General features: G+C 49.2%; 3 protein-coding genes; all 3 read left to right on the top strand.

The window, feature by feature from the left end:
* Window positions 1-4,840: 4,840 nt before the first annotated feature.
* On the top strand, window positions 4,841-6,652 carry GSTUM_00005620001 (uncharacterized protein; the record flags this gene model as incomplete). Its single annotated transcript, XM_002837730.1, has 6 exons — window positions 4,841-5,121; window positions 5,245-5,566; window positions 5,635-6,065; window positions 6,129-6,442; window positions 6,551-6,563; window positions 6,595-6,652. The coding sequence occupies 6 exons, from the start codon at window positions 4,841-4,843 to the stop codon at window positions 6,650-6,652; spliced, it is 1,419 nt and encodes a 472-aa protein (XP_002837776.1).
* A 23-nt stretch (window positions 6,653-6,675) lies between these two features.
* Window positions 6,676-7,921, top strand: GSTUM_00005619001 (uncharacterized protein; the record flags this gene model as incomplete). The annotated part of the gene is given in 2 exon segments (XM_002837729.1): window positions 6,676-7,875; window positions 7,895-7,921. The coding sequence occupies 2 exon segments, from the start codon at window positions 6,676-6,678 to the stop codon at window positions 7,919-7,921; spliced, it is 1,227 nt and encodes a 408-aa protein (XP_002837775.1).
* Window positions 7,922-7,926: 5 nt separating this feature from the next.
* On the top strand, window positions 7,927-9,072 carry GSTUM_00005618001 (uncharacterized protein; the record flags this gene model as incomplete). XM_002837728.2 has 2 exons in its annotated part: window positions 7,927-7,973; window positions 8,039-9,072. The coding sequence occupies 2 exons, from the start codon at window positions 7,927-7,929 to the stop codon at window positions 8,406-8,408; spliced, it is 417 nt and encodes a 138-aa protein (XP_002837774.1). The 3' UTR covers window positions 8,409-9,072.
* Between the last annotated feature and the right edge of the window lie 5,716 nt (window positions 9,073-14,788).

Raw genomic sequence — 14,788 nt, 5'->3', positions numbered from 1 at the left:
CGAAGTTATTCAGGTAAATTGCTAGTTGTTGTCTTGATTACACAAATTACCCCTCTTTCCATTGTGCCTCCTCTCCCCTCTCCTCCCAGCCTCATCTTATTATCCTGTTTTTGCCATGGAGTTGTTGCTCCCGGGCGTTGCATGGTACATTGAATGGAGCGTGCGCACGCTCAGTCTCCCCGCCTGAGGAGAGTCCCGAGTACTGCATCACCGGCCAACCGACCCGAACCCGCCATAAAGTGCACTAAGACCCGAAGGAGGGGCGGAGGGAGGAGAGACCTTTCCGCTGTTCACCATCTGTCTCTCAATCTGATCCGCAATGTCATTGGCCCACTCGATAATTGCGCAATAAATTTCCATTCCGAGAGCTTCCACGTTCCAATAAACCCTAACTCGATTGATCATCATTTTCTCATCACTGCGCCTCATTATCATTGCGTCTCACACGAAGATACATCTCCTACCTACGCCCCCCCCCCACTACCATCCATCCCATTCGAGGTTATTGGTGATATCTCAACCTTGACTCTTTCTGCCTTATTTACTCGCTTGTATGTGCGAGGGAGGCTTGGACTGACAGAGGTGGATGAGGAAACGAACTCATTAGGTTGAGATTACACCCGAGATAGTAGACCACCGACGGACCTGACCCGGTTGTGGGAAAGCTGCCTACATGAAATACTGTGAGCACATGCCGGACCCTTCAGCCGGCGCTTTATTTTATTCGCTCACTCCAAGGAGACGGGGTGGCTTGGGTGGGATAGCCTGGATGGGACGGGATAGGGTGACGGGACGGGATGATGGGGGCTCTCAGAGGTATTTTATGTGGTGGACGGGGTAATCTTGTCTTCCGTGATACAATCAATGGAGTGCCCTGGGAAAAGCCTTAAGAGTCGTGTTGCGCTTGTGCGAAGGGTTGGTGCCTTCTAGAAAGGAAAGGGCAAAGGCATATATCAGGTATTTGAGATTACGATAGGGGAGCCGAAGGGGATGGGAACGGAGAAAGGGAAGTTTACAGCATGAACGAGAGAAGTAAGGAAATAAAGTGTGGGTTTGATCGATGGATAAAGCAAACTGAACACGGGGGCGAGGGGGCCAGTGTTTGAGCTTCTGTTGTTTGTTGAAGAGTGGTTTTGAGGAGGTCAGGGTGTTGTCCTGGAGGTTGAATCGTGAGGCTCTTTAGATGAGGTTACTCAGGCCCTGCGCTTTGCGTGCTGCACTTACCTACCGGTATAGGCCTCATTCCCACCAAATCATAGCCCACTCAGGTATCATAATTCAAAGAGAACGTGGGGAAGGCAATACTGGAGCAGGGTTCCATCCCCGGTAAGTGCATACCATACCATACAGTATTGATTCCCGTATCTGATTAGGCTGACATCCAACTCTTCACTCGTATTCCCCGGGGACGGAGCTGAAAAGGCATGAAGGCAACATTCCCATCCCATGGCGAATGGCGCATGCTATCGTCACGCGGGGTATCTGATACTGATAAGACTTTCTATTCTTGAAGTTCCCGCTTTCTCTCGTCCCATAGGCTGCGACTTATTTTAGCAATTATTAAATTATCACAATAGGGCTGTGCTGGGTGGTAGTGTATGATATCTCTTTGGAAAAGAGGGTAGGCCTTGTACCGTACCATTCGCAATTGCACCCGACTGGTCTGTTATGGTCGTCACGACCCGGACTTCTGTGACGCCGAGAGCTGGATCCTTTCCGGCTGCCTTGGAATACGGTAGGGTGCCGACCTGCCTTACGGTGCTAGTGGCTGGCTGGCCGGCGGCGGGGGCACGGGTTTTCAATAGTGGCAAAGCACAGCCACGCCCAACGGTTTCTGCCATCATACTGTGACTCTATGCGGCGGTATCATACGGTATGATACGGTGCACGTTTTCGGGTGATCAACAGATGTGACACTCTTCTGGATCTGGGTACCCTACTCGGGGGTGGACGAAAATGATGAGAGGAACAGGGGTTGGAGACGTCAAAGCTTTTTGCCCTCTCTGGCATTAGACCTACCAAATTACATCATTTCTTGCCTCTTACAGTAACGGGCACGGGGACTTCAAACCCCTGTCCCTCTCATCACTTTCGTCCCGCCCGAGTAGGTTCTAGACTAGGCTTATGGCTACTTTGTAATCCCCCCGTTCGCCACAGGGTGGCTGGCATGTAAACATTGAACCCGTCACGAAGCTGGAAGGTCACACACACACACCCCCTCCACATCTTCTGGCACTATCATACCAGCATTCGCACTGTACCGTACCTAGGCACGGTGCGGACTCGAATCTTGCTGGCCGGGATTGGGGGTGTGAATCGTAACAATCTGGCGGGCGCGTCATGGCGCTTTTTTGTGCACACCTTCGCCACAGTTCGAGCGCTCTAGCCACAGCCGCCGCTCAAGATGGATGTTAGACCCTCTGACTGGCCAGCGGACTCAGAAGCCAATCGGAGCAGGTTCGCTCGGCTTACCCTTGACCCCCTGTGTGATGTACGGGTGGTTGATGGATAACTCAAGCGCTGGATCGTTCATTGGGGAAGGAACAGGGTACAGTACTGTACAAGTAACGGCGTCTATCGTAGCGGTGGTGATACAATAAGAGCCGTAAGAATTTGGGCCAGCCGGAGTACTAGTACGGTATCGGTATCGGATGTTTGAGGGCATATCCCTTGGTAACTTGTTTTTTGCTCCTTTCCCCTCCCCACCCGCTCCCCTGTTTCCGCCAGGGGACCCATACACCGCCTCAGGAGGATCGCCACAATACCGGTACCGGTGCTCGAGTATACAAGTACGTACTCTCGTGGCACTGTGTTTGTTCCGAGCTGGTGCCTACGTAATTGGCGGCTGCTGGAAGCGTTACTTGTAGAGTGGCCTCGGTGGCGTGGCTGTCCTTATTGCGGTTTTGTCGGGCGATCCGGGGTGACAGGCAGCAGGTGAGGGTCGCTGATCGTTGTAAGCTGAATAGGGGGGGACCTAGGGTAGTGAAACCAAACAGCGGCCGAAACCATCGCGAGATGCGAAACCCGGCGGAAAAATGACCACGAACAATCATTAGACCACTAAGCTTGGGCATTGGAGAATGGTCTTCAAAATTCGCAGAGAGAGTGTGTTTGCCGACGAAATATTGTTTTTCTCCTCCTTCATCCATCCACCCACCACCGTTCCTGTCATGCCTGACCTCATGCCCGGTCTATGTGCAACAGTGTAAGACCTATGTACAGTACGAGTACTCGAGTGCCGGTACGGGTACTATAAGTTACCGGCACTCGTTGTGATACTTGTACTAAGGTAAAGTATCATACAAGTACCAGTAGCACAGTGCTCGGGTGCCAGTACCGGTAGTCGAGCACTCTTACATGACACAAGCCCAGCGCCAACGCTCGTGACTTCTCGGGGAGAGGAAGGCGGTTGCGAACAAGATCTCTTCGCGGGGAATCGGGACAAGCGGGTTCCTCAAAGAAGAAGTCTACCGTACTCAAGTGTACGAGTACCGTACTCGTACTAGTACTCGAGTAATTACCGTACCGGTATTGAAATTGCAGGCTGGAGCGGAAGGGGATTGATCTGCTTCCTTCTCTTCTTGGCCCGCTAGGGGCCCAAGACAAGACTCGACGGCGGTCGCTCCGCTGGCAGTAAAGTACGGTAATATTACTCTTAGTGAAAAAATTAACTTCCCTTTTCAACATAGTCTACCATGTCCCATAATCTATCAACACCAGCCATTTATTGCCCATAACCTATAGGAATCTCGATCAGCAGCTCTTTCGACAGGCTCGTTTAGGCAGCCAGCGGGCTCATCCCCGTGAAGAATATGGGCTCGGGCAGACTTTTTTGTGGTTGCATGCAGAAACTTTGGTTTTCCTCTTCTGTTATTCATCCTCCTTTTGGTGTCGATAGTTGCTGCTACGGTAGAAGTGCACTCTGCGAACATGAGCATGGGCTTATTGTGTGCCCGTTTGAATGGTAATTGATCGAGGATCGGGGGTTCGCGCGCTTCGCATACCTCCTTGTTATGGTACACCCCGGGGGGGCTTCAACCATCTCCTAACTAACTATCATACTCAGCTGCGATTTTGCTCTTGCCACCACTATTTGGCATACGAACTCCTGGACCGAGACCAGGAGAGACCAAGGGATCCATTAAATTTAAGCGGGCGAAGTCCGTAACGCTAGCCCCCCCTCGGAGGTTCTGCCTACCGGGTGCTGTACGAGTACTCGTACACTACCGGTACTACTCGTACACTGTCGCACTTAGAAGAAAGAAAGAAAGAAACGAAAAAAAAAAAAAAAAAAAAAAAAAAAGGAAGTGAAACTGAGACGCCACACCAATATTCTACTGCTTTTCTTTTTTCGTAATTATATAATTATAATACCCTTTCATCTCTTCCTGCCGTTCGCTTTTGGTTCTCCATATCCCAAGCTTTTTGTATACAAAACACCTCCTTTCCCTTTCATCCCCCTTTCTCTTACGGCATTGGCATCACAACGCGTCTGCCGGACTTTGTTATTTCTGCGTAATGCCTCTACAAGCTCCCCCGATATTTGTTACTACAGTGAGTTGACATTCCCTATAGCTTTTTGTACCCTTCCATGTTGTTTTGTTTGTTCTAATTCTTCGTTGCACGGAACAACGAACAAGGCTAACTGTTTACCGTTCAAAAGTCTTTTGACGAAAATGAGACTCTGCCAGAGACAATTTCCCCTATATCACCCTCGACACCAGGATATCTGGGCGATTCTGATGCGATAACCCCTAGAGTACTAACGGGAGATCGCATTGCATTTCTTGGGGTTGATGGCGCCGCTCGTTCTCGATCGTCCTCGCTCGGCGATTCTTCTATGCTTTCCGGCGAAACAGCTCTACCAGATCATCCTTACAATGGTATCGACTTCGTTTCCGTGAGTGAGGCGCTAAACCCCGACCCGGGCACCGAAGCCGATTTCAGGGTTCAAGGCATAAACCCCTTTGCATTTACCGCGGGCCAGCTGAATAAATTCCTGAACCCAAAGTCCCTCGCAGCGTACAAGGCTGTTGGTGGAGTGCGAGGGCTGGAGAAAGGATTACGGACGGATTTAGTTGCTGGGTTAAGTGTGGACGAGGTGACATTGGAGGGGGCAGTGTCTTTCGAGGAGGCAACGAGGCACAAGAAAGGGGGGGGTATCCTTGGAAGCGACAGTACGAGTACACATTCTGCGGCTGATTACTACACGGCGGCAAAAACCGGCGGGGCGACTGGGAATAGTGCTCCCGTGGAACATCAGTTTGAGGACCGCAAGAGGATTTTCAAGGATAATACCTTGCCCGCGAAGGGTGCCAAGAGCATTTGGAGACTTATGTGGGAGCAGTACCAGGACAAAATTTTGATTCTGTTGACTGTTGCGGCTGTCATTTCGCTGGCTTTGGGCTTGTATGAGACGCTTGGCGTCAAGCATCCGGCTGGGTCACCGCCCTCGGTCGACTGGGTGGAGGGCGTTGCTATTGTCGTGGCTATTGTTATCGTGGTTCTGGTTGGATCTTTAAACGACTTTCAGAAGGAACGTCAGTTTGTGAAACTAAACACGAAGGTATGGCGAAATTATTTTTCCCCCCCCGCCTCGTGCCGTTATGAGCTAATAATAGCTCTGTGATACAGAAAGAGGATCGAGTGGTTAAGGCTATTCGGTCTGGAAAATCAGTACAGATATCGGTTCACAATATTATGGTTGGTGATGTATTGCATTTGGAACCCGGCGATATGATTCCTGCCGATGGTATTTTCATTACTGGTCATAGCTTGAAGTGCGACGAGTCCAGTGCTACTGGCGAGAGCGACCAAATGAAGAAGACTCCCGGAGAAGAGGTTATGAGACAGATCGAGGCTGGAACTGCGTCTTCCAAGTTGGATCCTTTCATCATTTCCGGTTCGAAGGTTCTGGAGGGCGTTGGCACTTATGTGGTCACCTCTGTTGGTGTCAATTCCAGTTTTGGCAAGATCATGATGGCTCTTAGACACGAGGCTGAGGCCACACCTCTTCAGGTCAAACTAACCGGACTGGCTGATACTATCGCTTATCTTGGTGGAGGGTTTGCTCCCCGTTCCTCGCATATTGTGTGCGAGTGAGATTTCGTGCTGATATTCTACTTTAGCGCTGCTTGTCTTTTGTTCATTGTTCTGTTCATCAAATTTTTGGCTCATCTCCCCAACAACAATGGTACCCCTGCTGAGAAGGGATCCGAGTTTTTGGATATTCTTATCGTCGCCATTACGCTTATCGTTGTTGCCGTTCCTGAGGGTCTTCCTTTGGCCGTCACCCTTGCCCTCGCCTTCGCCACCACTCGCATGTTGAAGGAGAACAACCTTGTTCGTGTGCTTAGGGCTTGCGAGACCATGGGAAATGCCACCACTATCTGTTCCGATAAGACCGGCACTCTTACACAGAATAAGATGACTGTAGTTGCTGGTACTATTGGATTAGACTCCGGGTTTAGCGCTCGGGCAGAAGACGCTAAGGATGAGAAGGTTCCTAGTATCCCCAAGGTTGTTTCTACATTCTCCAAGTGGACCAAAGACCTCCTCCTCCAGTCAATTGTTATTAACTCGACCGCTTTTGAGGGTGAGGAGGATGGCGTTTTCGCCTTCATCGGATCCAAGACTGAAACCGCGCTTTTGACCTTTGCCCGTGACTTCCTCGGTATGCAAGGCGTTGCGCAGGAACGTGCCAATGCTCAGATAGTGCAGCTCATTCCTTTCGATTCGGCTCGCAAGTGCATGGGTGTTGTTGTTCGCCTTCCGGGTGGTGTTTACAGGCTTTATGTCAAGGGCGCTTCCGAGATTCTTTTGAACAAGGCTACTAGATATATCTCGGACGTTACCAATGAGGGACCTAGCGACATGGAGCTCACTTGTGAGGGTGTCAAGTTTCTCACCGACACTATCAACTTTTATGCTGAACGCTCCCTGAGGACCATTGGATTATTGTACAAGGACTACTCTCAGTGGCCACCAATTGGCGCGAAAGTTATAGAGGACGATGCTTCGATGGCTAGCTTTGACGACATCTTCAACGAAATGACCTTCGTCGGTATCGTTGGTATTCAGGACCCTCTTCGCCCTGGTGTCTCTGAGGCCGTCAAGCAGTGCCAGGGTGCCGGTGTCATCGTCAGGATGGTTACAGGTGATAATGTGATCACTGCGCAGGCTATTGCCGCGGAGTGTGGGATCTTTACTGAAGGCGGGATCATTATGGAGGGGCCCAGCTTCCGCAAGTTGACGGAGGCAGAGATGGATGATATTCTCCCTAGACTCCAGGTTTTGGCTAGAAGCTCGCCTGAGGACAAGCGTATCTTGGTTCGCCGTCTCAAGGAGCTTGGCGAGACTGTTGCTGTGACTGGAGACGGTACTAACGACGGGCCAGCTCTTAAGATGGCCGATATTGGATTCAGTATGGGGATTGCGGGAACCGAAGTCGCCAAGGAGGCCTCCTCCATCATTCTTATGGACGATAACTTTTCTTCTATCGTGAAGGCTATGATGTGGGGTCGCGCCGTCAACGATGCCGTTCGCAAATTTCTCCAATTCCAGCTCACTGTTAACATCACGGCTGTCCTCCTCACTTTTGTCTCTGCCGTTTCTTCCGCCGATGGATCATCGGTTCTCACTGCCGTGCAGCTCCTCTGGGTCAACCTGATTATGGACACCTTCGCTGCTTTGGCCCTCGCCACCGACGCTCCTACTCCCCAGATCCTGAACCGCAAGCCGACTCCCAAGTCCGCCGGTCTCATCTCGTTGAATATGTGGAAGATGATTATCGGACAGGCAATCTTCCAACTCCTCGTCACTTACACCCTCTACTTTGGCGGCATGACGATCCTTGGCTATTCTACTGAGAATGACGTTTCATTGAAGGCCGCAGGAAAAGCCACCCCAAGGGACGAGTTGAACACAATGGTCTTTAACACGTTCGTGTGGATGCAGATCTTCAACGAGTTCAAGTGAGTGATACCCCATCATTAACCAACCCCCCCCCCCCTCAAAACGGTAACTAATAGTACAACAGCAACCGGCGCCTAGACAACAAGTTCAACATCTTCGAGAATGTGCATAAGAACTACTTTTTCATCGTCATCAACGCAATCATGATCGGCGGCCAAGTCCTTATCATTTTCGTCGGTGGAAAGGCCTTCTCCATAGTTCCCATCAACGGCGTCCAATGGGCCATCTGTGTAATCGTCGCTTCCTTTGCCCTCCCTTGGGCAGTCATTGTCCGCTGTGTGCCAGACGAATTCGTCCGCAAGCACTGGTGCAACTTAGTGCGCGTGTTATCCCCGCCGGTTAGAGCCGTTGTGAAGGTCATCCCAAAGAGGAATAAGAGGGCTGATTACCAGAGCGATAAGGAGAAAGGCAAGGCTGGTGAAGCTAAGCCTTGAAGGGGAGGTGGATGATAGGTTTGAATAGTGACATCTCTTTTAACTTGTGTTTTTTCGCCGACTCTAGGCTTATAATGCCCCGCCCCTTTGCCCGCGGCGGTGGCGGGTACTTGGTTCCCCACCCTTGCTATGACACCGATGGAGCTATTCAGAGTCGAGCGTTGATCACCGCTTGCCGTGCACCCCTCTCAAACGCGGACAAAGAAGCTACGCTACACTTTTCGTCCCGCCTGAAACAAAGAAACTTCTTCCCTCCTCTTTCTACAAACTTTTTCTTCTCACCCTCCTTTACCAAACCATTACTTGCCTCACTTCCTCATATCTCTATATATATATTCGTTGAGTTTGGCGTCCTTTTTTTCCCCTTTGAATATCTGATACCATTTATTGCTTATTGGTGTTTCTTTTTTCTGGATTTTACTATGCTTGTCGTGCTTCGTCTTGTCTTGTAATGCATTTTCTTCATTCGCGGGTTACGTCAAATTAGATTTTTCTTGCTATTCATTTTGTTTTGTCTTTCTCATTTTTCATTCTCGGGAGTGGGGTTGGAGTTGGGGTTGGGGCTCACGAACTGTCCATACATATCATAAATGGGTTTTTGAAGTATCATAATAGAACCTGGTGCAAACTAGTAAAAATAACGATGAAAGTTAAAGAGTTTTCATCCTGTGAATGTGCGAGTTAGAAGTTGTATAATTTTAAATGATGTCCTACCTTGAAATAGCACTTGGTGTAACATCATCCCTTTCTCACCCAGTGAGCACAGTGGTTTTTTTTTTTTTTTTTAAATCGTAGAATCTATTTGCTTAAAGGTGCAAACCTCTACTATAAAAGCACAGTCCGGCTAAAGCATGGATCCTAGATACAAGGGCACCTCTGCGATAACCTCCCCACACCCCTGATTTAGTTCTTAGACATGCTGGTCAAAAACCTCTTCCACAGGCCTAGGGGAAAACAAGCCAGCCCAAGTCCCTCTGGTATGGGACCAACTGCACATCCGCTCCCATGAAAGCTCCTTCTGCATAAAACAAAAAAAGCACAAAACAGGACCAGCAGGAGCCAACAAGAAAACCCACACCGTATTCTCTTGAGAAAGGAAACACAAAAGAAACCCAACAAAGGAAACCACCTTGATCAATTATGTTCCCCATTTTTCAACTGGTCTAGCCTTGACTAGCAGCTAGGAATATAGGGGAGAACCATGATGCATTTGCTTCGTGTGATGAAGGCAACCGACCTGAACATGCCGACCCCCAGTGGAGTGATTGCTTATGGCTGGTTGGACAGGGGCATGACTGGAGGCAGTGCAATACCAACCACGAGTTGCCGAGTAGTCCAGACATTGGTAAAGTAGTAAACCCGACCGAGTAAAAGAACCCAGAGGGGCAGAGGAGTAGTCGCAACCTCACACAGCTTAGCCGAGATGGCCACCATAGAGAGAGGGGGAGGACAGGAACCACAATCTGGCAGAGGGACCCAAAGTCCCACACCAGAGGGGGTGAAAATTTCGTTTAGCCTCATGACGAGGTTTGGTGTCCAGACTTATGAAGCTTCCAAAGTTCAGCACTGGAGAGGGGATCATGAGGTGGTAGAGCGTGGTGTTGATGACCACCACCACCTTCCCAAACGGGAAGGTGAAAAGCGGGGTCAGGAAAATAGCGGAAGAGAAGCTTGCAGTGAGCACAGTAGTCCAGTAACTAACTTATACTATCCCCATCATGTCCTGCCCCTCCGCACCTGTGACGCATTCACCCACACCTCATTGCAGATTTACTAGAGCCTCTACGTTACCCCAACTAGAAATACCAAAATTACTACTAGCATGCATATAAGGCACCTATTAGCAATGTCCTATTCTCCCTTGAAAGCAACACGGCGGAATCTAGTCTGCTACTAGTTTTTCTTTCTCATCTAGTAATAATAAGTGTTAATATGGCATACCGTCACGTTTTATCTCGTGCTAGCCGTTTTGTTCAGAATATCTTTGCCGGGGGGGGGGGTGAGGTGTCCTTCCTCCGGTGGGAAGTTTGCACCATGATGTCGGTAGCACGACTTGGGTATTTCTGAGCTCCCGGGTGTATCGGAAGTCACACTATTGGAGAATAGCAATATGGAGCACTTTCAATTGCACCACTGCCAATATGATCGGGTTATTGCTCCTCCTGTTAAGCGGTGTTTATCAAAATGGGCTTCTGGGGGATTCGGCACTCTCACTACCGCAGCGGACAAGCCCTCGTATTCGGACCCGGCTCGATTCCCATTTTCCATTCCTTTCTTCCTGCGGCGGCTGAGCGATGAGACCCCGGCATTTTTGCGGGAGAAACTGAGGGGAACAGCCCAAAAAGCCCTGTACTAGAAATTTGGGTAATTATCGGATGATCATGCCGTCTCACTCGTGGTCCTGAGAAAAATATTCCCGGGCAGAGGCCAGAGTGACTGTCACTCAATGGGTTTCAAAAAACCATCCAAAGATATTTGGCTCCCTTGAATCACCACACCCAACTACCCCCCGAGATCCATCCAACTTAAGCCCCCCGAGCGAGCCCTTGCGGGGTATGATTCTTCCCTATCTGGGTACAGTACCTCACCCGACCCGTGCCCTTGGGTTCGAGCCGGCTAGATCTCCGGGTTCCCGAACATAGCCCATGTAAAAGTAGCTCGGGCCGGGTCTGAAACAAGCGACCTTGGCAAGGCTGGCGGGAGGGGCGGAAGAACTACAGTATGATACACCCAAGACTCCCGGATATCGTACGATATGCAAAACGAGCACTGCACCGCAAGCATCCACTCTAGCATTTTGTGGCGTCTCAATCCCCCACTTATTCTGTACAGGTATTTGGTAGCCTGGGTGCGACTTGGTGTCTCGAGTCCCACCCCAGACCAGCCGTTAGTCTACTAGTGAAGGTAGATCGCGGGTTCGTGTAACGCGGGAGGGAGAAAGTCGGGATTTCTTCGGAGAAGGGAGGGTGTGTTCCTCCCGTGAGGTACCGCACCTACGTGGTGCAAGGGGAGAGAGAAGCCATACCTATCCAAACCACTTCCGCGTGCCCAAGGCCCGACATCAAGATACCCCTCCTCGAAAGGATACCTTTCCGCCTCCAACATCAAACCACCAATCCCAGTCCCCACTATGGCAAGACATGTGTGCCAATTGCTTGAGTACAGTACCATTTGTACCGAATAAAAAAAGATCAAAGATCGACAACTAAAGAAAACTCAAACTTTTGGTTGTAATTGGTGATCAAACACCACCGCAATCTATTATCCTCTAGGCACTGAATATAAAAAATATATATTGAACAAGAAGGATCATCTTCCTAAACAGAACCTGTATAATGAGGGGTTTTCTCATTATTTTCCCGAAATTTTTATTTTTATTTTTTTATTTTTCTTTCCCTCTTTTTTTAAGAGGGAGCCAGAATTGCTCAAAAATCGAAACACTGACTATTTTTTGGCTTCTTTTGGATAACTGACATACCGGTAGTAAACTAACAGATAGCTGTCAATACCTTTTAGTTCTAAAACAGACGCTGTCGTAGCGCAACTTTGCTCGGTTTTCTTATTTGGCTCAAATAGTACTTGTATGATACCAGCACAGTACGATGCACAAGTCTTGCAGTGCCGGCGTGGGAGGTCTGATGCGCCTTCCCTCAGTTGGATGGTGTTTTGACCAAGCTGTGTCTTGTGGAAGTAATTGCTCCGTGACCTGACCAATAAACCTATAGATGGAGGGTGGAAAATTGACTTGGATCCATATGTAGTGAAGAGACCGACACAGATGAAGCAAAGGGGGTGAAGGTGAACCTGATTTAGATTACCATGGACTACTATGATATCTTAATCATTGTTGTCAAAGGGTGGTTGAGCTTGTCTAACTAAGAAAGAAGGCTCCCAACTTAAGTACAGGAACCTCTGCATGCCAAAGCATGTTCAAAGACAGGAAATTTCATGGGGGCAAAACCCTCATAGCACTCTACACCAGTGTTACACTATACCCCACCCCATCCCCGCCTGCTGCGTCCCTCGAAAAAGTAAAATTTAAAACCCCCCCCACACCCGAGGTTGCCACTCACGGTATCTCACTCGAGAAAACAGGTACAAAGCAGAAGGTGTGCAGACGCCGGCGGGTGCCACGGGACTTGTCGGGAAGAGAGTAGAAAGTAAGTATGCAGGCACGAGTGTGTTTGGGTCTGCTATCGTACACCCAGTCAGGGGTTGTGGGTGTGTGCTCGTATAGTACCGTATTGTAGAGTCCTTTCAGGCAAGGGAGAGGAAGTGAGGTAATCCAACCTGCTTCACTTCGGTAAATGTTGCAGTGGCTAGGTGTTTGAAAGTCTTCTCTGTTTCACCATGAACACCACTACCGCAAGCGAAGAATAAATGAAGAATTTAAGTAAACTGTTTGAATCAAACTATTCTAAAGTAGGATATCACTATCGGCATGCTTGGTGTGTGAACCACTTGCCATAGCACAACATAGCGTACGGAACTCTAACTGCAGTGGATCAACTTAATTTCAGTAATATAGTCAAACCCACAGCGATAGCTTCAAACCCCACTAGCAGCCCTAGTGGGGTTGCCCCCAACACTATCTTCGCATCCGTGACTATCCCTACCGCCACCCATTGTTGCATTGTTGCTCTCGATTGAGCCTCTGTGATCCAACGTCCCCTGACCTTCCCCTGCACCTGCGATTGGGTCCTGACTTCCGGGACGGGTTCTGTCAAACGTTGAGAGCGGGTAGAGGCTAAAATTGTGGGATTTCTTGGGGGGCCGCGTGCGATCGGGGGTCTTGACGTAGCTACTGTAATCTTCTGATTTATTGGTGCCTAGAATCTGCGGGAAGTAGTGGTGGAAGAGCGGACGCAGTGCAGGGACGGAGGCGGTAGCGATGCCAATGTCGGTTTCGATGGCGCCCCAGAAAAATGCTAAAGCTCCATACCCTGTGACTGGATGTCAGCTTTGCGTGGAGTCGAAGGGAAGGGCGAAGTATGATACAAGTAACATCGTAGGTCTGAAACACTGTTTTGTGGAGGAATACGGTGCGGCAGACTCCTGCTACACAGACTCTGTAACAATTCTGTCAGTTGCCTAGCCTTCGCAAGCGGAATTTGGGGAGCACAAACAATGCTGCGAATCCAAACAGGAAGACTAATATAATCTTTTGTCGGAACGGCAGCCAGACTTTCATCAGCATGGGCGCAGGCAGAAACGCGACCAAGAAGTCAGCAAAGGTGTTGATCACCGACGCCGATACTAGCAGAGCACTGTCGTTGAGGCATTTCGATTTTACGCTGTGGTCCCAGTAGCCATAAACAGGACTATTACCGAATTAGTTTATCGCACCAGCTCGCTGAAGTAGTATACTTAGCATGATGGATGAAAACTACCTGCAGGTAAGAATAATAGCTATTCCAACACTAGACGTAAAACAGATAATAAAAAATAAAGATATATATACCGAATATCGGAAACCTTTGTTAGGGGCAATTCGCAGATACGAGAGCAGTATTGAAGACTTGATGAGGCCAGAGTTGGCAGTAAACATGATCTGACAGAGCCAACTGTACTGTTCTAATGTCAGAATTACCTGTTTCTATAGGAGCCCTTAGGTAGAGAGTGAGGAAAGCTTACCAGTCTTGAATCCACATACCACTCTGGCCTATTATCCCAAATGTGGAGTCCCCATCCGTAATTCGTTGCTATCAGTACACCAAATTCTTAGTATTCCATCCTTCCATCCTCCACATAATTGTAATCAAGGGGTAAAAGGGAACCAACCATTAACAGTCAGTGCCCCCAGTGTAATTGATGTGAACTTCTCACCATCCGGCATCAGCACCCTTATTTATCAATCTCAATCCCCCCGCTCCCCCACCCATCCAGCTTTCCAAACAGGCGAACGAAATAAATTCTAGACCCACCGTAGAAACACCAATCAACCAATCATCTGCCCCGACACGTCCCATAAGAACAAGCCGGGTATAAAGTCTCAATACTACAATTATAAATTCAATGAAGATCAAGACGACAGGAACAACAATTAGCATTGACCCACGTGTCTCTGGGTCAGCGTAATTTGGTGGAGGCCATGATAGATACACCTCTGGTGGAGGATTTCTCATCGTTCGTTGGAAGGGGTCGTCGGGAATGTGGCGCTGGTGGTAGATATATCTGTTGTTGGGGGTGTTATCGGTGTGGATAAGCGGATGTGGGAGGAAGAGGAGGGGCAACGGTAGTGACTATTAAGGAACGAGAGGTGGGAAGAAGATTCATGGGGGATTAGGTTACGAGGGTTGAGTTTCGGTTTGAACTTATGATATAAATTGGTTGTTGATGTGAGGGTTACAGGTCTATTCTGACTTTGGAGATCGGCGTCG

The sequence above is a fragment of the Tuber melanosporum genome, assembly GCF_000151645.1.
Source record: "Tuber melanosporum whole genome shotgun sequence assembly, scaffold_2, strain Mel28".
Lineage (NCBI taxonomy): Eukaryota > Fungi > Ascomycota > Pezizomycetes > Pezizales > Tuberaceae > Tuber > Tuber melanosporum.
Note: the sequence above shows the minus strand (reverse complement) of the source record. Positions and strands in the feature narration are given on the sequence as shown.